Here is a 24717-nt window from a genome sequence, read left to right on the forward strand (position 1 = left end):
CAAGTTATTGTAGTGCAATTTATTCTGTAGGAGCAGCACAACAATGTTGTATGAGGGCTTATTTTATTGGATCCCGTATAATCATTCTATACGGACTTTTTCTGTACAAATAACAAAAACTCGTTCTGTCGTGACGTATTTTATCGCAGTAACACATTGTTTTTTAAAAACTCATTCTGTTTTAAATGATTCTATAGAGAAGATGATTCTATAGAACTAGAATGACTAGAAATAACAGTGGTTCTCAACTAGGGGCCCGGGTCGGGGTCCACTAGGGGGCCCCCATCACAGGATGACTTAAAATTATTTGAATTATATTAAAATAAATTGAAATGCTAAAAAAAAAAAAAAAAAAGATTTAAATTGAAATCATATTTCTTTTTTCTTTTATTTTTCACCCACAATAACGATTCTTATTCAAGAACATACAATTCTCAAGATTTCTGGAATTACTAAATGTATGTTGGGAAGGGGGAGTCTTCAAATATATAGGCTAAAATATAGATTCTTTTTAGAGATGCATGAACAACATTATGTATTGTTATTATTATTATACAGGTAAATTAATGTCAGTTCATTTGGATTTACTATGCACGAGCAGCAACTTTCATTCAGTAGGGAATGTTTCAATAGGCAATGCTTTAATTTTATAGAAACACTCATCAGAAATATGGACTGACAGTCAGACATGTTAAAGGGATAGTTCACCCAAAAATGAAAATTCTGTCATAATTTACTCAGCTTCAGGTTGTTCCAAACCTGTATAAATTTCTTTGTTCCGTTCAACACAAAAGAAGATATTTTGAAGAATGTGGGAAACTGAACAGTTCTGGGACACCATTGACTTCCATAGTATTTTTTTTTTCCTACTATGGAAGTCAATGGTGCCCCAAAACTGCCTGGTTACAAACTTTCTTTAAAATATCTTCCTTTGTGTTCAGCAGAACAAAGACATTTATACAGAATTGGAACAACTTGAGGGTGAGTGACAGAATTTTCATTTTTGGGTGAACTATCCCTTTAAGAAGGCAGAAGCATATAGAGAGGAGGTACATTAATCATTCTTCTTGGCTGGGTCACAAGAAAAACATCCATATTACAATAATTACAGATTAGGACATTATGGAATGGTCCTAAATGTATGATGACATTAAGCCTTTAATAATTTATAGTGTTTTATTATTTATTTTCTAAACATTAATAAAAATATGTTCTGATTTTTTTTTTTTCCTGGATGCATAATTTATTGGATTAATCCTGCACATAGTTATCATGCTAATGGTTGCTTTTACTGGAAAATGCTCTTATCTTTTAATTTATTTACAGGCATTTCTAAAGTGTTACTACTGAGTGACAGAACTACCTTCAGCCAACAGAGGGTGGTGTTCTCCATAAATTCTGTCAATATATTATTCAAACCCAATAAAATGTATCACAGTAAGTGAAAACACAGCTCATATCACTGAAGAGATCCTTATTGGATAATAGGTTTTTAATCTTTTTTTTTTTTTTTTAAACAAAGCAAATATTACTTCATACACAACACACTTTAAAGATCGGTCCTTTATAGCAAACTTAAAATTTAAAACAAACAAACAAAACATTGTGATCTCCAAGAGATCATCTGTAGTGCTGAGAACCTTTATTCTCTGGATGCTGCTAGAATTGATTTATGGACAGGTTAATTACAGGGATACTGTAATTGCAGACCAGGAAGAATATCCATATCATTACCAAAAGATAAATGTCACTCACACACACACACCAGTGGAAGATGGTGTGTTTTCACTGCCTGAAAGTGAAGCACACATCTCCATTTCAGAACTAACAGACACCACAACTAAATTGCAGGTCCACAACATATAAGAAAGGTCATTCTGTGCAAAACCAATCCATAATTGATTATGATACGCAAGGATGCTTGCTGATATTACTTTTCAGCTCCAATGGTTAACCTCATTTAAACTGGCAGATATTACCATATACGTTGAATTTCCACAATATTAGACCTTCACAAAATGGACTGTAGCTGACAAAGCAACTACTGGGTTATATGAGGTCTTGAATATGAAACTAGGTGCTCCATTAGTGTCTCTTTCTTGGAGCTCAGCAAAAAAAACCGACGAGCTCAGGACTCCTGTTCGGATATGTTGTGCTCCCTGAGTGAATCCAAGTGGTCGTTTCTGTGCGCAGAAGCTGTTGGCCTGTCCCGCTCACAGTGCAGTTTTCCATTCACATAGTGAAAACGGTCGCCAGGTACTAGCTGGTTTTGGCAGACAGAGCATACAAAACACTGCACGAGTAAAGAAAGAAATGAAATTACTGTGAAGAAAATGCATTACAAGGCACCCTGCCCCCCCAAAACACACTTTAGCATATCAGCCTATAAACTAGAAGTAAAAATGTAGATCATTTATGAATGAAGTGTATGTAAATAGATCAGAGTAAATTACCTTGACATGGAAAACATTGCCCTGTGCTCGCATAACCATTTCATTTGCTGGAATAGACTTACTGCAAGCCCTGCAGACTCCGCTGTTTCCAAATAATCTGTAGTGAATATCATAATCACAGATGTCTTTTAATAAGCAAGTCATTAGTCTTTTTTCTCTTTCATAAACGCAGCAAGCCATTTACAGCTTTTAAACCTACTTATTATATTGCTGTTTGAACTTTTGTCCATTTTGTTCAACCAGAAATATAAGTCTGTCATCATTTACTCACCCCACTTGGAACAAAAACCAAGATATTTGTATTTTTTTAGTATCATAAAATGAAAGTCAATGGGGTCCAAAGGTGTTTTGGACCCCACTGACTTTAATTGTATGGACAAAAACAATTGAAACATACAGTATTTAAAAAAAAAACAAAAAAACAACAACAGTATTTTCAAAATATTTGTGTTCCCCTTAAAGGAATAATCCATACAGTTTGGTTATCATCATTCTTAAAAATATCTTCTTTTGTGTTCCACAAAAGAATGAAAGTCATACAAGTTTGGAACGACATGAGGGTGAGTAAATGATGACAGAATTGTCATTTTTGGGTGGACTATCTCTTTAAGTCTAACCTCATATTTTATTTACTATAGTGACATAAGACTATATTGGACAAACAAAATAACTGCTTTCATTTATCCAGTACATTTGTTAGCTCAGGATGTGAATGATGGTAAAATATTAAGGATGACAATAACAAAACGGAGTTTTGTCCCTGTAGTCTGACCTTATATAGTCACTTTTGCAGAGGATCAAGCCACGCTTTGTGAAACACGATGAGCCAATTTCTGCCAGCTGGGCTTGGCAGCAGGAACACTTGAGACAGTGGCAGTGCCAGTATCCATCCAAAGCAAACAGGAGGAAGCGGTCCAAAATCTTGCATCCACATCCAACACACCGCTTCCATGCCAGGGCCCCCATTCTGACATGAGGCAGTTGTGTATTACAAGCAGTGTTTACCATAATAAATGGGTCACTACCTAGAACAGAGTGAAACTAAACAGATGTTTCAATTATAAAACTGGACCAGAAACACAGACTGTATTCAGTTAACGTATTAGGCAATAAATTTATTTAACCAGTGGGCCTCTATCTGTTTGACACTGACAGACAACAACAATCTTGCTAAAGTAAACAAGTTCACACACTTATACTTGTTTGGCATAAGCATGCGCACTTACCTGCTTTACAACTTCCAGATCATTTCACAGGCTCATAAATACAGAACAAACGATCGCGCGACAAACCGAGGATCGCGTTCAGTCTGACAGTTTGGATAGATACAGACGCCGGACCATATCTTGTCTTTAGGCAAAAAGAAATGTCACCGATAAAACTTAATTTACCTATATTTAAACTACGTCTTGTTGGCATATCATCATGAGGTCTGAGCATTGTAAGTTAACGGCGCTCTTCACGCTGCTCTGTTACCAGACTTCAATCCCCTTTAAACATCCGTGAGCTGACGTCAGGCGCGCTTCAGCCAATCAGCAGTCACTTAAATTTTGTTCTCGTGCTGAAGCAGATGCAGTATTTAGATGCTGCATTATTGATGCTATCTGAATGGCGCAGTCGTCATTTGACTATATTTAATGTACTATTTAAATTTTAATTGTAAACCAAAGAAATTGAATTGTCAAAGTGACTTGAAGTTTAGAAGAACTGCCTCACATTTCTCATGCGGAGTCGTTTACAATGGAGCCTTAATCACCCATATTAAAGACCTAATTACACCACACACACAGCGTCATGGCCAGATCACTATGAAAAGAAACCTTGACAGCAGTCTGATTGGGTGGTAATAGAAAATCATCCGTGAGAAAAGGATCCTGCCTTTCTTATCATCTGTCTGTCATTTAGCCATGATTACCATCAGATTAAATACAATCAAAGCAGTTTGGTTGAAAAGTGGTAGTCATGGGAACCTAGGAAAACAGTTTATCTTAATTCAAACATGCACACTCTAGATTACACAGATGTAGGAGCTGAGAGGGGGGAAAGAGGGTTGTGTTTGTTGGCTTCTGTCACTCATTATGGTATTATGTCACTATTCAATGCAGAAAATTAGTCTCTGATGACATGACAAAGCTGTAAGGGTGGCTTAGTGTTGATATATGTGCTGTTTGCTTTGAGGAACTAAAACCTTCTATCTCAAGGTTTGGTTTTATTTTGAGGCTGCTAATGTCTGCAACTGCACTCTGTTGTATGAGAAAAGTGCATTATACCTTACTACCATAAAAATCCTGTTTAATTTACATTTTAAAAAAGAAATTCACCATCAAAAGTACAGTGACAATGTTTCAGGTATGATGGGATGGCATATTGGTGAAGGTATGTTTTACAATTTACAATTATACATTTCATTGAGATGTAATGTTAATATAGGAATGTACTTGACCTTAAAATGTATGTTAAAAACAATAGATTACCACATGATGAATCCGAGTTCATCGCAAGTGGCCTGTCCAATAAATGTGGCCAATACTTGTTTATAGACAGAGCATAGGGTCATACACACAATAACAAAACACCATCAGGGCAACACACATGACACTATATACTGAAAAAAACATGAACTAAATTACAGAAAATGTAACACCTTATGTACGATACTACTATCAAAAATAAGAAGAACAAAACTTTATACAAAAACCATTCACTCTAAAAAATGCTGGGTTAAAAACAACCCAAGTTGGGTTGAAATGGACAAACCCAGCGACTGGGTTGTTTTAACCCAGTGGTTGGGTTAAATGTTTGCCCAACGTGCTGGGCAGTTTCATTTAACCCAACTATTGTTTAAAAATTACTATATGGCTGGCTTAAAATGAACCCAAAATAGGTTGGAAATTAAAAATCAGACACATAATTACTAGAGGCAACAATAATAATCAAAAGGTGAACATTTATTAATAAGCAATTTAATAAATGTTTATTGTTTAATTAATATTCATTAAACTTGTTAATAAATGTTCATTTATTAAACATTTATTAATAAATGTTAATTTCCAGCATATTTTGGGTTCATTTTAACCAAGCAATACAGTAATTTTTAAACAATAGTTAAATAAATTAAACTACCAACCAGGTTGTGCAAACATTTAACCCAACCGCTGGGTTAAAACAACCCAATCGCTGGGTTTTTCCATTTTCAACCCATCTTGGGTTGTTTTTAATGCAGCATTTTGTGCGTGTACACTCAGAAAAAAAATGGTACAAAAGCTGTCACTGGGACAGCACACTTTTAAAAGCTTCTAATATGTACCATCTATGTACTAATATGTACACTTTTGGTACCAATATGTACTTTTAAGGTACTAATAAGCACTCTTTTGGTACAAATGTGTATATTTTGAAAGGGTACAGCCCCAGGAACAGCTTTTGTACCTTTTTTTGTGATGTGATATCATGCAGGGACTTCTGGGAATGTTCTTTTACTGTTTTTCCCACTGTAAATTATATAGTAATTCATAGTTTTTTAAAACCACACATTTGACAGTATTTTACAGTATAATATAGTATAATGTGTATAATACATATAATGTGATGTTAAACCATTTAGTTTTTCAAGGTCACTTACATATTTTTTTACTGTGTACGTTAAAAAAAAAGAGACACATGGACTGAATGCGCATGAAGCCAGACTAAACTCGGCATAAATGTAATTATCAATGTTCTGCATGAGCTATTACTTTTTTCAGCCCCTATTGTTGGTTTTGCCTGTCTAGATTTCCAGTAAACGAGACTAGCAACCCCCCATCTCCTGGATCATTATGTTTATGTAATGAGGTCACAGTCGTTGATCTAATGGTGGAGCGCAAAGTTTGAAATGTGTGTAGGAAGGGGGGCGTAATGGAAAATAAGTCATTTTCTCCACAGCTCCATTACTTTAATTGTTTACTGAGCAGAGGCATGTTGTGATGTTTCAGGTAAAGCACAGGAGTCACATTAACAAAGAGCATGAGCTGTCTGAACATATACAGTTAGATAAACATCAGATGGAAACTGTGAGACAGAGGCCTCATTACTTAGAGCTGGAAATGACCGATGTCTTTTTAGCACAAGATTTTCAATATTGCTCAATAATTAAATCTGCGAAACATTCGACAATGATGTGCATTTCTGTCCTGGTAATTAGAAGAACATTTCCAAACAAATCTACCAAATTACTTTAGCTGGTTATTTTAACGAAACAATTTCCTCTAATTAATGTATCCTTTCCCCACCGACTATAGCCAACAATTATGATGTTCATTAAAAATGAAGGGAAGCTCGACTGTCGATCAAACACAGAAAGGGATTGTTTGAAAGGCCCTTTATTTGTTGCTGTGACAGCTCAATCACCCGTCATGATCTAACCAGGGGGGAGGTAAAAACCGCCAACAATGACCATCAGAGGCTACAGACAGCCCTTCATTTGAGTGCTAATTAGAAAAATTATATCTCTGAAAGGCAGCCTGGTATCTGTTCCCAGTGTGTTGAGAGAGACAAGCTGAAGAGACAACAATGAGTTAATAGAAAAATTAATTATTTACACTATTATCTAGGCCATGCCATTGAAAGAATGACTCAATAATGCTTTAATTGTGTTGCTGATTACATTTCCACTGACATGGACTCATAAGCATATCACCCCTCTGATGTTTATTAAATGTATGTGCTCCGATGAGATAACATGGATATTGCACTGGTGCACATCACTGCTTGAGTACATCTCGATCTCATGTGTTAATGTCAGTGGTGAGCTCCTCTGTGGAAGAAGAGATGTTACAGACCAATGGGTTACACCCAGTTATTCTAGATCAAAGAAGTTTGTGGTGGTTAAAAAAGATTTTTTCTCCAGAAAAGACCACCGTTTAAAAGTTTGAGGTCAGTTTTTTTTTTTAAAGAAATACTTTTATTCAGCAAGGATGCATTAAAAATACTTGATGATCTATGATTGACATTGATGTCACTTTCACACTTAATACATTTGCTTGAGTGTGAACATGAATATGATTGTCTTCTCGTCCAGTATGCTTTCATATGTGTTAAGTAACGTCACAACGTCATACACCTTGAGCAAAATGATGGTTATGAGGTACACTACTGTTCAAAAGTTTAGGATAGTATAGAGTGGACAGGAAGCGAGGTGGAAGAGAGAGGAACAGGATCGGGAAAGGTCCACGAGCCAGGACTCAAACTCGGGTCGCCTGAAGCACAACGGTACTATATGGTGACGTGCTGCCCACGAGGCTATCGGCACCAACAAGTTTTGCTTTTTTTAAAAGAAATGTATTCAATAGTGACAGTAAAGTCAATTATTATGTTACAAAATATTTCCATTTCAAATAAATGCTGTTCTTTTGAACTTTCTATTCATCAAAGTATCCTGAAAAAACATATCACATTTTCCACAGAAATATTAAGCAGCTAAACTGTTTTCAACATTGATAAGTAATGTTTCTTGAGCAGCAAATCATCATATTAGACTGATTTCTGAAGGATCATGTGACACTGAAGACTGGAGTAATGATGCCTAATATTCGGCATTAAATTTTAATCATTTAAATTGTTTTTACCATATTTTTTTTCAAATAAATATATGAGAAAAAAATGAGACATTAAAAAATAGTACCAACCCCAAACCTTTAAACAGTAGTGTAGGTTTAATTTGTGTTTGTGTTGTTAGCAACAAAAAAGGCAAAGAATATTAAAAAATAAACAAATGAAGTCTAATACAATTTTCCTATAATGAATGCTACTTGTTTTACTATATTTCAGCTTCTCCTTTGTTTAAAAAGAAACTACTTTTAGAGAAACAGACTGTGCCATTTTATCAAAATTATAATGATAAGGGAATAACAGTGAAGAAAAAAAGCTCTTTTTATTATGGCTGACATATCCAAAAATCAATCTGTTTTCAAATCTACCTCAGCACTGTCAGCAGAAAAGAGCAAAGCTCCTGGAGTCTCATTTATTTAAAATGAAAAAAAATAAATAAATAAATAAAGCAAATACAGGCCCACATGGTGGCACTGCAAAAGAAAGATAGTAAAACTGATAGCTATAGGCTACTCTAGTGATTCATATACAGTACAGATTGGTTTTGATTATCTGAAAACATTCAAAAGAATCTGTAAAACCCCAAAATATATATATTTTTTAAAGTAGCAAGTGATAATCTGTCACAAAGACCTACTGTTCTACTCATATTTTGTCTTGGAGATTTTAGGGGCAAATGTGCAATCCAGCACCCATTACATGCACAAATGTGTAGTTGATAAAGGTCATGTACAGAGAAAAACTCAAATTGTATAATGTACTCAGGAGACAAATTTCCATTTTCAAAAAGACATCAGTTCCACTCTTGTAGTACCATTAACAAGGCAAACAATTTCATATGATGGTTGCCTATTTCCACATTCATGTTGATAATGGCAATCTATGCAACTATACTGACATTTCACCTTGTAAAACAATTCCTCACCTTTTTACATGCTGAGATGTCAAGTCATATTTACACTGGCTGTAAAAACAGCTCTGTGTCACATAGAAAAAAAGGCACAGTCTTTCAATGAACACATTTAAAGTCAAAGATCTCTAAATCATAAAGCAGCAAACTAATGGTATGTTTCCATGAGAGGCTTGACAAGTCTTTGAAATAAAGTATGTCTGAACAAATATATATATATATATATATATATATAAAAACATGATAATTCAGACGTAAAATATATAAAATCAAGTTTTAAAGAAAAAATAATATGCTGCTTACCAAGAACCAGTAACGGTACAATAATCCACATGCAGATATAGTTATGTTTGCTTTTGTTTTTATCTTCAATTCTTTATCCTCCCACATTTCAATGTTTGGTCCAACTGTAACTGTAATGACCAGTATCTACATAAAAATATATTTTCTGAAATAGCTGAAAAACTGCAGGGATGAACCCCAGGCAGAAGGTTCTGATTTAAAAATGGCAGACAGCAATTGTGGATACATTTTAAACAAAAAAGTCTGGTATATCAAAGACAAGATATATGTTAAGAATGTATACATCCACATCACATCTGTGTATTTCCAATAAATTCCATAAACAGCAAAAGTCCATGAAATAAAGTACTCATCATTTTACTATACTGAAAAAAAATACTATACTTTCTCAGCTTGATAAAGAACTTCAAGAATGTTTAGTAGTCATCTGTACTCTTTTTACGCTTTAAAATAAGATGTAAAAAGTCAAAAAAAAAAAAAAAAAAAAACTAATCAAAAAAATAACCATTAATGTATTAAATAAGGATAAAAGAAAGACATGTGACAGCACCTGTATAAAACCCATATGGCAGAAAGGCGGTGGTTGTCTTGAATAATGATATGAACAAGATCTCAGTCACTTTTAATGCTCATTTGAGAGCTTTTAACCCTTCTTTGAAATGATATGTATTGGGGGATAAAGCTCATGACAGCTGATTGGCCCCAAGACTCTTCCCTGTGGCACATACTAGTTTCAGCTGCTCAAAATGTACATATCCAGATGGAAAAGAGTCAGGCAGAATGCACATTTCAACGTAATGTGTCCTCCTCCAGTGTTTCTGACCACAGCATACGGCGTTATGGAGTCTCAGGTAGTCTTTGGGTAGATTTTCTCATAGAAAAAGTTCTGTGCCAGTAGGTACAGCTCTCCATCTTTTTCTCTCACTGCATGAGCCCGAACGTACTGGAACTGCTCTAGTGCAAACTCATAAAACTCATTCTCCATTTTCCAGATGTCTGACTGCTGTAGTCTGGCTATAGACTCTTTGGTGGGTGGCTTCTTCTCACTCGTTTTCCTTAGGTGCGATTTCTTCCCTTTAGAAATAGACAAATAAAAGTTGATCATATTAGTTTTAACGTGCTTTATGTATTCACTTAAGAACTGACAGTGCATCATACCTGTCCGATAGAGCTCGGTGGCCCCCTTAAAAAAGCGAGGAAGTGCCGCCTCCAACATCATAACAAAGTCTTCCAACTCCTCTGTCACCCCAACTAACATATATTCATTCACCAGGTTGTATTTGGCTTGCTCTAAAGCCCATTTGCTGCCAATGTTCCTGTGAAAAAAATAATTAAGAAAATGTTACAAGAGTCCTAAAAGTGGTATACCCGAAATACGTATAAAGACACTGAACAGCTTACCAGCACTCAGAGTAATGACCACAGAAGAAGGGAATCTGAAGCCACAGTTTCTCTGGAGCACAGTCAGACCCTCCAGCAGCTACACACTCATCAAACGTCTGAAACACATGCAGATCTTACAGTTTACAAACAGACTTTAGAATGTTTGTCAGGAATGTTCTGGGTTCAATATTTGATAAGCCCTGGGTATACTTTGTTTTTTTCTGCGTTTGCTAGTGTACGTGCACAGGCGAACGCGCAGCCTTGCAAAGCGTACTTCATTCGACTCGTATGTGTACACAGGCGTGCAACGTGTGTGCAGTTTTAAGGAATCTCTTGCCCTGAGTTATAACCCATGTAAACATCTTTGTATTCTTTCATGCTGGAGTTGTACAAATGAGGATACTTTCTAATCTCTTCACACAATCTCTCATCTATGTAGGCCTCCATTGTCGCTGTAGCTTGCATGCGTTCCGGTCTGTTCTGTTTATGCAGTTTTTCTTTGACTACCTTGTGAATCGACGGCCCCAGGACATGGTTGCCACCTTATGGTTAAACTAATTACTGCAAAAAATAAAATTAAATGGCCATGTGTGACCTGCACGTACAAGTATGCGTGGTTACAAAAATCTGGCGGTGCGCGTACAGTACCCCCATGCTCTTCTGATGACGAAATTCGCGTCAAGCGCACTGTACGCTGACCCTCACGTACGCGTAAAAAGTGAACTATACTTTGGACTTAAAAGTCAACCTCAATTGACAGAAAAAAATTGTGGCAAAAATCATGGTTAAAGTAATGCACTTAATATAGTAAGTAAATTAACAGGGCCAGCATTCAATAAAGTTTAAAAGCGCACATGTGAATACAATTTTTGGGACAAGTCAAAAAAAATTTTATTGTCATTTATAATAATTTATCATTTTATAATATTATTTTAAATTGTATTTATAAATATTATATAATAATATATATAGAGATAATACATTTTATATAATAAATATAATTTTTTATTAATAGTAACAATATTTATTAATAATATTTTCATATTATTATTATTTTATAATATTCTTTACTAACATCATAACCTGTCCAAAATATCATTTATAATAAAAATAATTAATAATAATGATATTTAAATTGTATTTAAAAATCCTAAATAAATATAAAATTCGATTTTAAATGCAATAATAAAATCTATTAATAATATTTAACGATAAAATTTATTATTAATGTATTAATAATATTACTATTATTTTATAATATTTTTTACTAACACCATAGTTGTTTTGTGAAATTAAACTTCAGTACCTTATAGTCGTAAAATTAAGAATAATTAAAAAAAATTGAATAATAAAAGTAAACAAAACAACTTTAACTCCCAAACCAAAGACACCAGACTCACCTTTTTGTCTCCTTGCTTTCTGCGTCGTAGGCCGGGTCTGTAGTCATCACCAAAGCGTAAGAAATAGTAGTAAGACACCAGACGCTCAATGGGGTCCCGGATAACATTTATGTAAACAGGCTTTTTCTTCACTCCAAATCTGATAAAGAGATGAGAAAGGAACTGTCAAGCTCTGTATTTCATGTATCATTCCTTGTAAATACAATGTATCAGTGCAGTAGGATTAACAGATGCTTTAGGCATTAAGGCATAATTAAATATTTACTTTATGCATGTAGGTACAATTTCATAAGATTTGTAAGATATAGCAAGACCCAAAAAACTGGAAACTACCAATATGATTGTTTTGTTCAAAATCAGCTGCTAGAAGTTTGCTGCAATTCTTTTCAAAGCCACCAGGAGTCAGCAGCATCAAATTTTTTTTTTTTTTGGGTTGTTGGGAACTTAAAAAAACCACAGTGCCTATGCAGAATGTTGGCAAATCACTCCTCAGTGATGTTGGCACCAAATGCAAAACCTGAAACAACTCTGAAGAGCATTTTTCATGCAAATACATTGGCCGCAACAGACCGAGGGAGTTTGCACAGGGAACGACAAGAGCGCATAATACACACTTGGTGAAATCCAGGAAGGAAACATGTCCATGGTAGAACGCGGGCTTCATCTCCTTCCATAATGTCACATTCTTTACAAAGCGTACCTGAAACATCAATAAATAAATAAATAAATCATAAAGAAAAAAGAAGTCAATCTTCTTAGAGATTCATGATAGAAATGTACCCATTTTAAGTGCCCTCAAGCCTCAGGATACCATAATAAAGGCACCATACCATAACATCTGCTGTATTGCTCTATTAAGGAAATGCTTTGTGTCATTTAGAAGCTGTTTGGAGCATTTCAGTAAACATTTGGATCCTTCCAGCATTATAATCTGTTGTTTGGATGGTTGCAAGTGGGAGGCACTAACAATGAGCATACACAAATTATACAAAACTGACCTGATCCTGAAGGGACATGACAGGATTATTTTTGGTGGTATTGATGTGCAGCACATGGTAGTGGTTCTTGTTGCACAGGTCATAGGCAATGTTGGTGAAGGAGGTACTGGCTGTTTTGGGCACTCGGTTGTAGATGACCACCAAATCGTCCTCCTCTACCAGGGCCTCCTTCGCCCCCTCTTGAATGTGTCGTTGCTCAATCTCTCGTACCTCATGTCTGGCAATGGCTCGTTCTGCAAAGGAGGGGGAGATATGTTCAAATGAATGTGCTTAGCCACCAAGACAAAAATATGTTTTTTGCATAATTAAATTTCAATAACTTTCCAACAAAATACTGCAAATAATCCTGCCATATACCAGATTCATACAGGAATACTCCAAGTACTGTATGTTCTAATTGCAAAAAATACTAGATGAATAATTATATCCTAATATGCCTTTTATTATATTTTTTATTATTTATATTTATGTATTCTGTTGTAGATTTCCCATACGCACCTAACCTAAATTAACCTCGTGTCCCTGTCACATACAAGAATTTTCCTCAGGTGAATCCCACTCTGCCGACAAAGGTTGACACCTAAGTGTAACTGCTCTGACCGCATATGATGCCTAAGAGTTACAGTTACCTGACTGCAATCAACCCCCGTCTAAGAGTCCCACTCTGAGTCGGACGATGTCTCGTCCCCTACGACACTAAACCTGGGAAACAAATTTCAAGTGTCTAAATTGCAGTGCTGCTGCACAATAACCAGAGACTCCAGCTGTTGTCCTTGAATGCTTTAATCAAATCATCAAATCACGGCCGGGAGAGTTCTCATCAGAGAATCACTCTAATCCAAAGAATACAGAAGGTTTTATAGGATTTCAGGTACATCACACAGTCAGTAATCGATTACTCATAATCATCAGTCTTAATATAATTGGTTCAGATTTTAAAAAAACAACACCTCTGCCACACTTACTGGCAGAGTAAATTTAGATCAAATGAATCACAGAATCATCAAAAATCATAGTTCACTGTTTACTCAATAGTTCAAAACAATTTTATAGACTTTTTGTTTCTGTCTAGCCAGCACAGCAAAGTTTTCAACTGTTACAACACACAGTGACTAGTGACTATTTCTCTATTTTCAAAGTTAACTTGTTAGGCCTGTAGGAGAAAGAAATGTTAGTTAATTAATTAGTTTAAAAATTCCATCACAATTCTTATGTACTTAATTTTTTTGACAAAGGTAAAAGAACACTTAATTTCTCAGAACAGTCTATTTTTTGTTAACGTTTTTGTTAATTACATTATATATATATTAGTTCTGTCAAATTGATAAAAAAAAAAATCCCTCTTTTTTTTTCTGTAATTAATCGCGATTTGAAACATAGGAGTTTTAAATATTTTTATATTGAAATAATTTCACAGTTTCCCTCCAAATTAATTTAGAAACAACTTAAAGTATATTTTAAATATTTGTTTAATGGAATCTTTTTATGAATGAAGGCCAGAATCACTGATGCCAATATTGGTACTGATGTCTCAGTGATTTGATTTTTTTTTTTTAAACATTAATTATAGACATTCAACATTACAGTATGACTGAAAGCTATCAATTTCAACATTTACTAGGATTTAAAAAATAACTTTTAATTTAAGTAATCTTAAAACAATCTTCACATAAACCATTATAATAAATGGCATATTTACCTATTGCCTTCCACCTGTGTAACAGGTAGGAAATATACAGAAACTGAATAAAGTTGTCAAACACTTTACAGTCTTCACGGCATAAATTATAAATTAAATATTGACTAATCCTTATTAAAGCTACAATTTACTCTGTTACCTTTGCTCTTTGATTAACATTAATGAGAGACAGCACAACAACTGGTTTATTGGGCTGCTGTGACTTTAAGACCTGCCGCTGCCAAACATGACGCGGATCTGACATGCATCTCATTTTCTCACAAATCTTAAAGGTCTTTTAAGACCTTATTTATTGGCATCATTGTGTGTGTTATTGTTTGTTCAAGCGTGAAAGAGAACTCGAAACTGGCGTCTTTCTGTGCACACGAGTTGTGTGTGTGTCACACAGACAACATTCACAGACAGCGCGTTCTCCTTTGTCTTGTGGCGTTTGAATAGAGTACCACAGGGATGACATGTTTTTGTAGGCCAACCCGGAAGTTAGCGGCGCACGGGTTCCCTCGATCGAAAGCCTATGCATTTTTCCCATAGACTTTTGAAAAATCGCAAAAAATAAGCTCAGCTACATGTTTTGTCTATCAAGATAATCTTTACAAGTTAACACAACATTTATACATTTTGAAGCCTAAATAAAGTCGTCAGCTATAAAAAGCTAACAGTAGGCTATAAACGGACTACAGCACATCATGGTCGCGGATCAACGTCACCACCACCAAACTTCCTCAAACTTTATTTAGAAAACAACTTTATTTAAAAACATGCTCGCTGATTATGATCTGCGCTGTGTATGAATACTTATCCACTTTTTCCATGAGAAATGCTGTCCAAATGTCCTGTTTGTCATGATGACGTCTAAAGTCCCCGCCAAAGGAAGTAGTCCCTTTTAGCAATTTGTTAGCAACCGCCGTTTTTAAGACACAATAAAGGTTTAAAAATATCACAAGCGGGTTATAACTGGTGTGTTTTATCTCATAGATCAAAACGTGAAAATATTTAGAGGCTTTATTAACCACAGACCTTATTTCAGGTGATTTAGCATAAAAACCCATTCAAAAAACCCATAGACTTTTGGGCAATGGAACCGGAAGTCCTAAAATGCTAACTCGCTTCCGGGTTTTGCCTACAAAAACATGTCATCCCTGAGGTACTCTATGGTTTAAAAGCATTTGCGTAAATAAGAGAGTGATAATATAATGTAACGCTTGCCAAATTATGACAGGAAAAACGGATGCTGTGTTATATATATACAGTAGGCCTAATCCCAGATGGACTCGATGATGGTGAGATCAGATCTCCGAGTGAAGCATATAGGTGTGGTGCCGAATTCCTACCCCTGCCAAATTATTACCCCCCTAGTATTGGTATGTTTAGGATTAGGTGTGGGGGAGGGGTTATGATTAGGCAATCAGATAGCGACTTCAATGAGGGGGGTGATAATTTGGCAGGGAGTCGAAATTCGGCACAACACCGGCTGTTGTCAGACTCCTTGTGCATATACAAAAATCTCATCGGATTATTACAATTAATGGCAAAAGGAAATGTAAACTGATATTTCCTACTGACACACTACAGCAAATTATATAAATATCTGGCTTAAAACCATTTTTTTTCTGGTTAAAATACTAACGTGAATAATTAATGAACAAAATGTAAAGGTTGAAACAGAAATGGTCCTATGGCCTTGTAATACACATGAGATCTTGAGATGGAAAATTGACAGTGTACACGATGTGGTGACAGTAGTGTGTGAATGTGAACTGGAGTCCAGGCAGCTGCTACTGTGAGGTGATGAAGTCAAGCCAACCACAGCACATTCCCGCCTAGCTCCCACTGCTCTCCAGTCTCTAGCCATCACATGTGGACAACTGCTATCGCCCATGACAACAACTGTTGCTATGCCACATTATGATGTCAGACTCTCCCACGACAACAGAGAATATCTTGTCACCCTTGCAAAAAGCAGTTTGATATTTTAAAATTCTGAGGAGAAAAAAAACACTCCTGAAAACAAAGACAAAACCTAGATAATTAGAAATGTGACCTTGTACTTGTTTTTGTGTGTGATGAGCTGTAATGGAAACGTTTGACTCTGAGGTAATAGAGGAGACAGGGTTCAAGCATTTATGGGTAGACGTGCATGTGGCAGACTGTTTCACCATCTCATTACTGGTGCAATACCCAGCCTAATGTAATAATATAATTGCAAGTTAATGAGAAAAACTCCCTGAACCATTGCCTATTTCCTACTTGATGGACACACAACTGCTGCTTTATGCTGAGTGAAAGCGCTCATTTAACAGACAGGCGGCAAGAGAGCCCTCAGGGTAACTGATGCTATTGATGACTGCAGAAATTCACTTCTATTGGCCTTTACACACTGCATTCTCTGATAAGCACCTAATTCACAAGTACAATGACTTATTTCATGTTACTGTTTTTTTTTTTTTTTTGTACCCTGAAAACATTACTTAAAATGAATTTTTGCAGTTGCTAGTGTTTTTCAAGTGTTTTTTTTTTTTCACATCTACACAGTTTCCTTAAGAACAGTAATAAGTATGAAACAAACAAAAAAAAAAGTCTAGTCATAATAAGCATTTATTAAAATCTTGGCCTATGACACTTATTTTTTGGTCCAGATCTTTTATGTTATTCAAAAACACTTGGGGAAAAAACAATTCATACATACAATGTCTTGAATACATCTCTACTAAGATTAGTATGTTTTTGAATTCTAAATTATAGATATTTGAAGTTTTATTGTATTTGTAACATACATTTAAAAACTAGATTTAAGAATAATCAAAGAGAGATTTTATTTTTGTCATTGACCCAATTATACATTTACAGACAATAAAAAGATATAAAACATAATTCATGAAGTGAAATGACAGTGCAAAAAATGTTAATGGTATAGGTTATTGTTTTGTTCCAGTAAAGGCCAAAAATAATAAGATGAGCGAATGAAATTTAATATCTACAAGTGTCAAGCTGCTCGGGAAGAGATGGGGATTTACTGCAGTCAGCTGCCAAGCCTGACGCGTTATACTCTGACTGATGTCTTTTCAATGATTCAAATCAGGTTACGGTCTTTCCTTAGATAGAACAAATAAATCCAGTCAGATTTGCCTCTGAGAGACTCTACAAAATGGAGGTCACTGTGGGGTCATTTTTATGTTCAAGCTTGAAGAAATCATGCCACAACAACATTTACAGCCTTGGTAGAGTGACAAGGCTGAGTGAGAGAAATGGAGTAGTGTAGTGTCTTTCACACTTGGTTTGATTGCCCGGTCCGAACTAGGGTTTGACTGCACCCCTTCCTCTGCTGGATTATGTTCACATTATATTATTTGGGTCTGAACCATGGTACGCTTGCTTCATCAAAGCAGCAGCTGTTTACCTTTGCTGCATGGTAATGATGATGCAGGAGAAGGCGGCAAAATGCATAGGGTTGCTCACCTTACTTTAGATTTTGGTTTTTGAACCTTTGGTTTTGTTTTCAAAGCGTCAGCACATAACGGCACTTGTGTAGTGCAAATGTACTGCAAATGCTCTAAAGAACGCAGGAGTCAAGCAGAAATGACATTCTCTCTGCTTGCAGCGCATCAGTCAGGCTTTTCAGGAAACACGCACAGTTTTAATGAATCACACGTCATCAATAGCGGTTCACTTTCACAATTTAGTATGATTGCGTTCATATCAGCAGCAGACTGTACTTTTATTTAGGACTTTTTATTTCCAGTACTTTTTATTTCCAGCCTTTTTATGAGGACTCGGGTGCAGTTCGCGGGTCCAAACTAGAGTTCCGAAAACAGTGTTCACATCATCCACCGAACTCTGACATCAATCGAACCCCAGTGCCAGTGTTGGATGTAATGCATTACTAAGTAATTAATTACTGTAATTTAATTACTTTTCCCTTGAAAACGTAAAGTAAGGGATTACTTTTATTTTTTCTGTAATTTAATTAGTTACTTCTGATGTAATTGCATTAAATACTGTATAGACTATAGATCAATTCTATAAAAAACAATAGCTAATGTTAAAATGTTATAATGTTTTAATGCCAACTTCTCCCTTTAAATAATTTGGTCAGTTCAAGAATAATTTATGCACTTTTATATTATTTATTTGAAAGAATTAAAAGCGCAGTTTTATGTGTATCCTTGTATTGTTCAACTGGTCAGGTTGATATGGGATTTAGAAAGTAATTAGTAATAATAATGCAATACACTTTAGAGAGAGTAATTAGTACAGTAATCTAATTACACTGTTGAAGATGTAATTAGTAGCTAGTAATTAATTACTTCTATAGAGTAACTTACCCAACACTGCAGGGTGTGCACCAAAAGTGCTAGTGTGAAAGCACCCTTAGTAGTACAAAAGGAAAAACAGACCTGAAGTATGTCCTGTGTACAAAGAGGCCATAAAAATCAACTAAGAAATGCAGGCAGCTGTATTTCTTAGGGGCTTTGAAGGGGCTTTGAAGTTTTAATAAATAGTTAGTAAAGCATTACGTTTATAATCTGCCCTAGGTTATGTACCATCTGGTTACACACAAGACGTAGCCCACCTACTGACACCAAGAATGTTTATATTTTCACACTTAGTGTGGGATTTGCTATGCATAAGTAAGATTAGTATGTATAAGGTGTAAGCACACAAACCTAATGGTTTGTTTAACCATTAGGTTAAAATTATCATCATCACATATAGACTAAACTGTATTGATTTGGCTTTCAGTTAACTCATAAAATGGATTTACAATTTACAGGTATAAGAAAGATTTATGTAACACTGACAAGTTACACTCAGTGTCACACATAGTACTAAATACTAGTGTACAATATCATTCAATATTTTGGGGTAGGAAAAAATTCTCATTTGGAAAGAAATTAATACTTTTATTCAGGAAGGATGCATTAAATTGATCAAAAGTGACAGTAATTCCACTTATAACAAAAATATACAAAATATATACATATATACAAAAATGTATCATGGTTTCCACAAAAATATTAAGTAGAACAACTTTTTTGTACATTAGTAATAATAAGAAATGTTTCTTGAGCAGCAAATCAGCATATTAGAATGATTTCTGAAGGATCATGTGACACTGAAGACTGGAGTAATGATGCTGAAAATTCAGCTTTACCATCACAGGAATAAATTACATTTGAACATATATTCAAATAGAAAACAGTTTTTTTTTTTTTTTTATAATTGTAATAATATTTTACATTATTACTCTTTTTAATTAACTTTTGATCAAATAGAGAGACTTATTTTTATTCATATTTTTTAAAACATCTTACTTTGTTCATGTTAATTTCAACATTTACTAATTAGGGTCCAAGCCACTAAGGCGCAGGGTCCAACTGTTTTTCTAAGGAGAATTTTTTTTTCTTCCACCATCCGAGGCTTTTTGGGGGCCTTAACGTGATCAAAAACTCTAATCTGTGGCCATTAGGACGCCGCAGAGGCTGGGACCCCAAGCCTTAGAAACGGACGGGAAGGAGGGCCTCTATAGCACCACCTTTTAACAAAAGTGGGTGGTTTGTTTAACCTACAGTCACAAACTCGGTACACATATTGTTCTCATTAAGCCGGACAACTTTCTAATTTACACTCATTAGCTCTGACCAACAGGAAGTCAGATATTTTGGTTTAAATGTGGATTTTTCACACTCTGTCTGTCTGTCTCTCTGATTACCCATTTATTGATGAACTTATAAAAAAATTTTTGAACTGCAAATGATAACTTCACACTCATTTGAAATTAAACCATGACACTATATCACTATTCGGACAGGACTAGTTTTCTAAATGTTGTTTGAGTTACAATCATTATTACCTGACACCTGTGATTTCATGTACTGATTCATACAAGACTAACATCTCTGTTTTTTTTTGTTTTTTTTACAGAGGAGAGTGTGTTTTCTAGACATCGGCGTTACAAAAGGTCATGTACATGTTTGCGAGCATCACGTACGACACGTCTTTAAATTAATTATTTATTGATATAATTCAAATTTATTAAAAACCCCTATTTAAGTAAATTTCACATGATTTTATAATAAACTTGCATAAGTGAGCAGAAAAATCTAGACGTACCTTACTATTACCTGAGACTGACGTTAAAATTATCTTTGCAGGTTCTGTGATTTGGCTCTTTTTAAAATTAATGTTATAATTTTATTTTTTCATCGTATACCACACATATTGAAATTAAATGAAAGCAAGCTTTTGGTGCATAAGATTGGTGCACAAACGATAGCTCAGGGAGGTCAAAAAACACATGAAGAGAAGTGTTAGGATAATACAACATCAGCAATCACAGACATTCGCATTAAGACTGGAAATTTGCTCTGGAGTTTTTATAGAGGTTGTCTGAGAAAAACACAGACATAGCAGATTAGGACGATATTCTGCACTCATTTGAAATTGACCTATGACATTCTATGACATGAAATTAATCTAAATTTAAACGATCTCATGGATGTGGCTGTTGTGGTTTGTGATCATATGGGAACCAACTGCTGAAGTATATGTGGTGTATTCAAATAACTTTGACATAGTCCCTTTGTTTATACGCTTTTATGTTTAAATGCCTATTGTCCACCGTGCACAGTTGCCCTGAAGCCACCGGGTTGGCAGTGCCACCTGGCTTGGGCCCGTCATCGCTGCTTGCAGCTATATTATATTATTAAAATCTTGTTAACATTAGTCATGCACTGAACTAACATGAACAAACAATGAACAACTGTATTTTTATTAACTAACATTAACGATTAGTAAATACAGTAACAAATGTATTGCTCATGGTTAGTTCATGTTAGTTAATACATTAATGTTTAACTAACGAACCTTATTGTAAAGTGTTACCATTTAGTTTATATGTCATCCGCTGGCTCTGAAACCTTTTCAACAATTAACAGTGCTTTCAAAGTCTTTAAGCTTCATAAACACGTGGCTATTTTGGATCTAAAAATGTACAATAGTCAATGCGTTGGTGCCAAGCCATAACACATGGGCTCATGTTCTTTCAAAGCCTCATCAGGGCTAAAAACAGTACCAATTTGAAGTGTGTTTAAAGGGAATCCCAGAACTTCCATTAGCAAATGGAGACAAACTACTATCAGGTTAGATATCAAATAACTTTTCCGATTCTGATGAACCATGAAAGTGCATGTCAGCTGCCATCATTAGAGCAAATGGAAAAATAATAAATCAACGTTTCAAACTGATGTGACACATGAAAAATAGTCAGAAAACACTCCTGAAATATTGAGTCAAAATTAATAAAACAGTTTGCACAAGATATGTACTAAAGAAGACCCCATTTGATCACAAACAAGATGTACAACAGGACGACAGTTTCAAAAACATCATCAATTTATGCAGTGCTAAGACTGACAGCTCTCTCCAGGTCTAACCAGATGGAAAACCTTCCTCTCACCTTTCTGCCTGTTAACAGGTCTCTCATATTCCTCTGCAGTTGTGCAACTATTCATAGAGCAAAAACCTGTTAGTTGATGTAACTCATCGTGGATGGTGGGAACCAGCTAACCTAAACAACAGCTTACCAATTTTTAGTGGAAAGAACGTCGCTTATTCAAACAAACAAAGCATTATAATAACTTGAGTATGGCACAGATATATATCTCTAGGTGCTGCTGTGAAACAGATATGTTGCAGAAGTGATGCGTTACAGTCAAAATGGTGTAGCATTTAGAATAGCCTGTACGGGACATGAAATAGCCCATATCCGATCGCTCTATAGGCATGTGGGTTTGACATGTCTCACTAAGTGGACATGTGGCCTGTGTTTGGAATCACAGCACTCAACCCAAATACAAAAGCCCCGCTGACGGGTGTACTTCACAGATGTTTAAAATAACTGATCTTGTTCTTTTCAATTGATTAGTTGTAATAAGCAGGAAACCTTTTAATTTCACAGACAGAATTGCAAAAGGGTTTTAAGAATACCAGGCTGAAGATATTCTTAACTTCCTTAGATAATCCTGTACAACGTCAGATATTTATAAATACATTTATAATAACATTTTTTATAAATCTGCTAAAAGTCAGCCATCGTTCTGAAGATCCTTATTCCATTTTCACCTGCTTCACCAGCTCACTCAGCTCTTGTTTGTTATACTTTTTTTTTTAAATAATAATAATAATAATAATAATAATAATAATAATAATAATAATAATAATAATAGGTAACTAAAATTCATAAGTATTTCTTATTAAGTACTAAGGTCTACATTTTCTGTGACACAGTCATGATATGCAAGCTCTGCCACATACACTACCATTCAAAAGTTTGCGTAATATTGCAAAATATTATTACAATTTAAAATAATTATTCTAGTGATGGTAAAGCTGAATTGTCAGCATCATTACACCAGTCTTCAGCGTCACATGATCCTTCAGAAATCATTCTAATATGTTGTTCTGCTGCTCAACAAACTTTCTTTTTATTATAAATATTGAAAATAGCTGGGCTGTACATTTTATAAATCTTTTGTAACAAATGTTTTTACTGTCACTGTTTTGATTAACTTGATTCATCATTGTTGATTTCTTTTCTTATTAAAAACATCGTACTTACACCAAACGTCTGAAATGTAGATTTTTTTAAAAGGTAATTCCTCTCATTATAAACAGGTCTTGTTAATAGCCAGAAACACCAGAACTAAACAAAACTAAAGTGCTATTAGATTTAATATGCTTTTATGGTGATTTGCCAATACTATAAGGTTGACTTACTGTTGTGACAAGATGGTGAAAAACAGTTTGAAAGTACCATGTAGTCTCAATTCATTCATCACTGAAAAGATTTTTTTGACTTGCCAGTATTCATAATAATTAAATAGTACTGACATGTTATTTCTGACAGTGTTGAGCCATATTGAGTTACAGGCAAGGGAAAAAAACGCACAGTAACCCTAGCAGAAGAATAGTGCCAAACATGTTGAATAAATTAATCCAAAATAATGTTGTTTTTATTTTCTTCAGTTGAGTAGCCTGTTCGTCCCAGTCTTTAGAATCAGTTCTGATGCAGTAGTTCGGTAGTGCAGGTCAAGAGATACATGCCTCACACTGACATAGGAAAATATCTATTGCACAACTAGAGTCAAAACTGATATTGGATCTTGCTTGAATGAAAAGGCAGCTGCTGCCTGAGACATGGTGGACCATGTAGTCCAAACATACACAAGAATGCCCAATACCTCCCTAAAAACAGTACTGAGGACACAACTCACACTTTTATAAATATGCTTGATGATAATGTTAACAAATTAGAGCAATACGACAGACTACGCTGATTTTTAGTCTAGAAATGATTTCAAAATACTTCATGGAAAGACTCTTACCCAGCTTCCCCCGTGACTCCTCAAGCTTCTGAATTTGGTTTTCCAAAAAGATCATCGCAATGGCGAAGGCCAGCAGAGCCAGGAGCTGAAACTTCGGCGGCATCTTTAACCTTAAAAGCCCCATCAAAAAATCCAGCACAGAGAGGACATACCAACTTTATGACCCAGTTCTATGGATGCAACGAGCAGTGCTATTATTTTATGATCCCCATAATCAGTCCTCGAATATAAACACAACAAACTACTCTACAATGGACGCTTACTACCCTAACAAAAACAGTTACGCTTAAAATACTGTATACTTTGTTGTATAAATCAGAATAGCTCAGACTATCCCGTAGCTGAATAGCAACTGTAGTGTACGCTCAGTTGTTGTTAAATCCTGGGAAGTAGAGGCACGTTGTGTCAGTGCGCATGCGCATTCGCCGGGTTTGACGTCAGTCGGTCAGCTGTCGCTCAATGACAGGAGAATCACTTCACTCCTTTACATTCACCGTCAAGACAACACGCCATATTTACCTATATTATATTGGTATATTTACATATACCTGACCGTGTATAGATGCAGATGTTTTTTAATTAAATATTTTATATTTTTATTG

The 24717-nt window shown here is 35.1% G+C and overlaps 2 protein-coding genes across 4 annotated transcripts; both read right to left on the reverse strand.

Moving 5' to 3' along the window:
* Positions 1 to 1471: 1471 nt before the first annotated feature.
* Positions 1472 to 4251, reverse strand: LOC127496170 (LIM domain transcription factor LMO4-like). Of its 3 annotated transcripts, XM_051863855.1 has the most exons (5): positions 3680 to 4233; positions 3226 to 3494; positions 2454 to 2550; positions 2126 to 2293; positions 1472 to 2036 (listed from the first exon to the last, which is right to left on the reverse strand). In XM_051863855.1, the coding sequence occupies exons 2-4, from the start codon at positions 3459 to 3461 to the stop codon at positions 2129 to 2131; spliced, it is 498 nt and encodes a 165-aa protein (XP_051719815.1). In that variant the 5' UTR covers positions 3462 to 3494; positions 3680 to 4233; the 3' UTR covers positions 1472 to 2036; positions 2126 to 2128. The 3 variants fall into 3 exon arrangements, with proteins under 3 accessions (XP_051719815.1, XP_051719816.1, XP_051719814.1); XM_051863856.1 differs by having other exon boundaries at positions 1472 to 2293; positions 3226 to 3478; positions 3680 to 4251; XM_051863854.1 differs by having other exon boundaries at positions 1472 to 2293.
* A 4085-nt stretch (positions 4252 to 8336) lies between these two features.
* LOC127496018 (heparan sulfate 2-O-sulfotransferase 1) lies at positions 8337 to 24545 on the reverse strand. The gene is made up of 7 exons (XM_051863546.1): positions 24116 to 24545; positions 13034 to 13266; positions 12650 to 12735; positions 12036 to 12174; positions 10654 to 10751; positions 10411 to 10568; positions 8337 to 10326 (listed from the first exon to the last, which is right to left on the reverse strand). Exons 1-7 carry the CDS (start codon positions 24237 to 24239, stop codon positions 10100 to 10102), a joined length of 1065 nt encoding a protein of 354 aa, XP_051719506.1. The 5' UTR covers positions 24240 to 24545; the 3' UTR covers positions 8337 to 10099.
* Positions 24546 to 24717: the final 172 nt, after the last annotated feature.

Source organism: Ctenopharyngodon idella, chromosome 15, assembly GCF_019924925.1.
Source record: "Ctenopharyngodon idella isolate HZGC_01 chromosome 15, HZGC01, whole genome shotgun sequence".
NCBI classification, from domain to species: domain Eukaryota; kingdom Metazoa; phylum Chordata; class Actinopteri; order Cypriniformes; family Xenocyprididae; genus Ctenopharyngodon; species Ctenopharyngodon idella.

What these genes read in the sequence shown, in the direction of transcription:
- LOC127496170 (XM_051863856.1), bottom strand. Translation starts at nt 3,461, where the DNA reads ATGGTAAACACTGCTTGTAATACACAACTGCCTCATGTCAGAATGGGG. An exon ending in TGCAAAAGTGACTATATAAG is followed by an intron (nt 2,551 to 3,225) that starts GTCAGACTACAG and finishes TATTCACTACAG; the next exon opens with ATTATTTGGAAACAGCGGAG. An exon ending in GCAATGTTTTCCATGTCAAG is followed by an intron (nt 2,294 to 2,453) that starts GTAATTTACTCT and finishes TTACTCGTGCAG; the next exon opens with TGTTTTGTATGCTCTGTCTG.
- LOC127496018 (XM_051863546.1), bottom strand. Translation starts at nt 24,239, where the DNA reads ATGGGGCTTTTAAGGTTAAAGATGCCGCCGAAGTTTCAGCTCCTGGCT. An exon ending in TCCTTCCTGGATTTCACCAA is followed by an intron (nt 12,175 to 12,649) that starts GTGTGTATTATG and finishes TCTCTTTATCAG; the next exon opens with ATTTGGAGTGAAGAAAAAGC. An exon ending in GAAAGCAAGGAGACAAAAAG is followed by an intron (nt 10,752 to 12,035) that starts GTGAGTCTGGTG and finishes CATGTGTTTCAG; the next exon opens with ACGTTTGATGAGTGTGTAGC.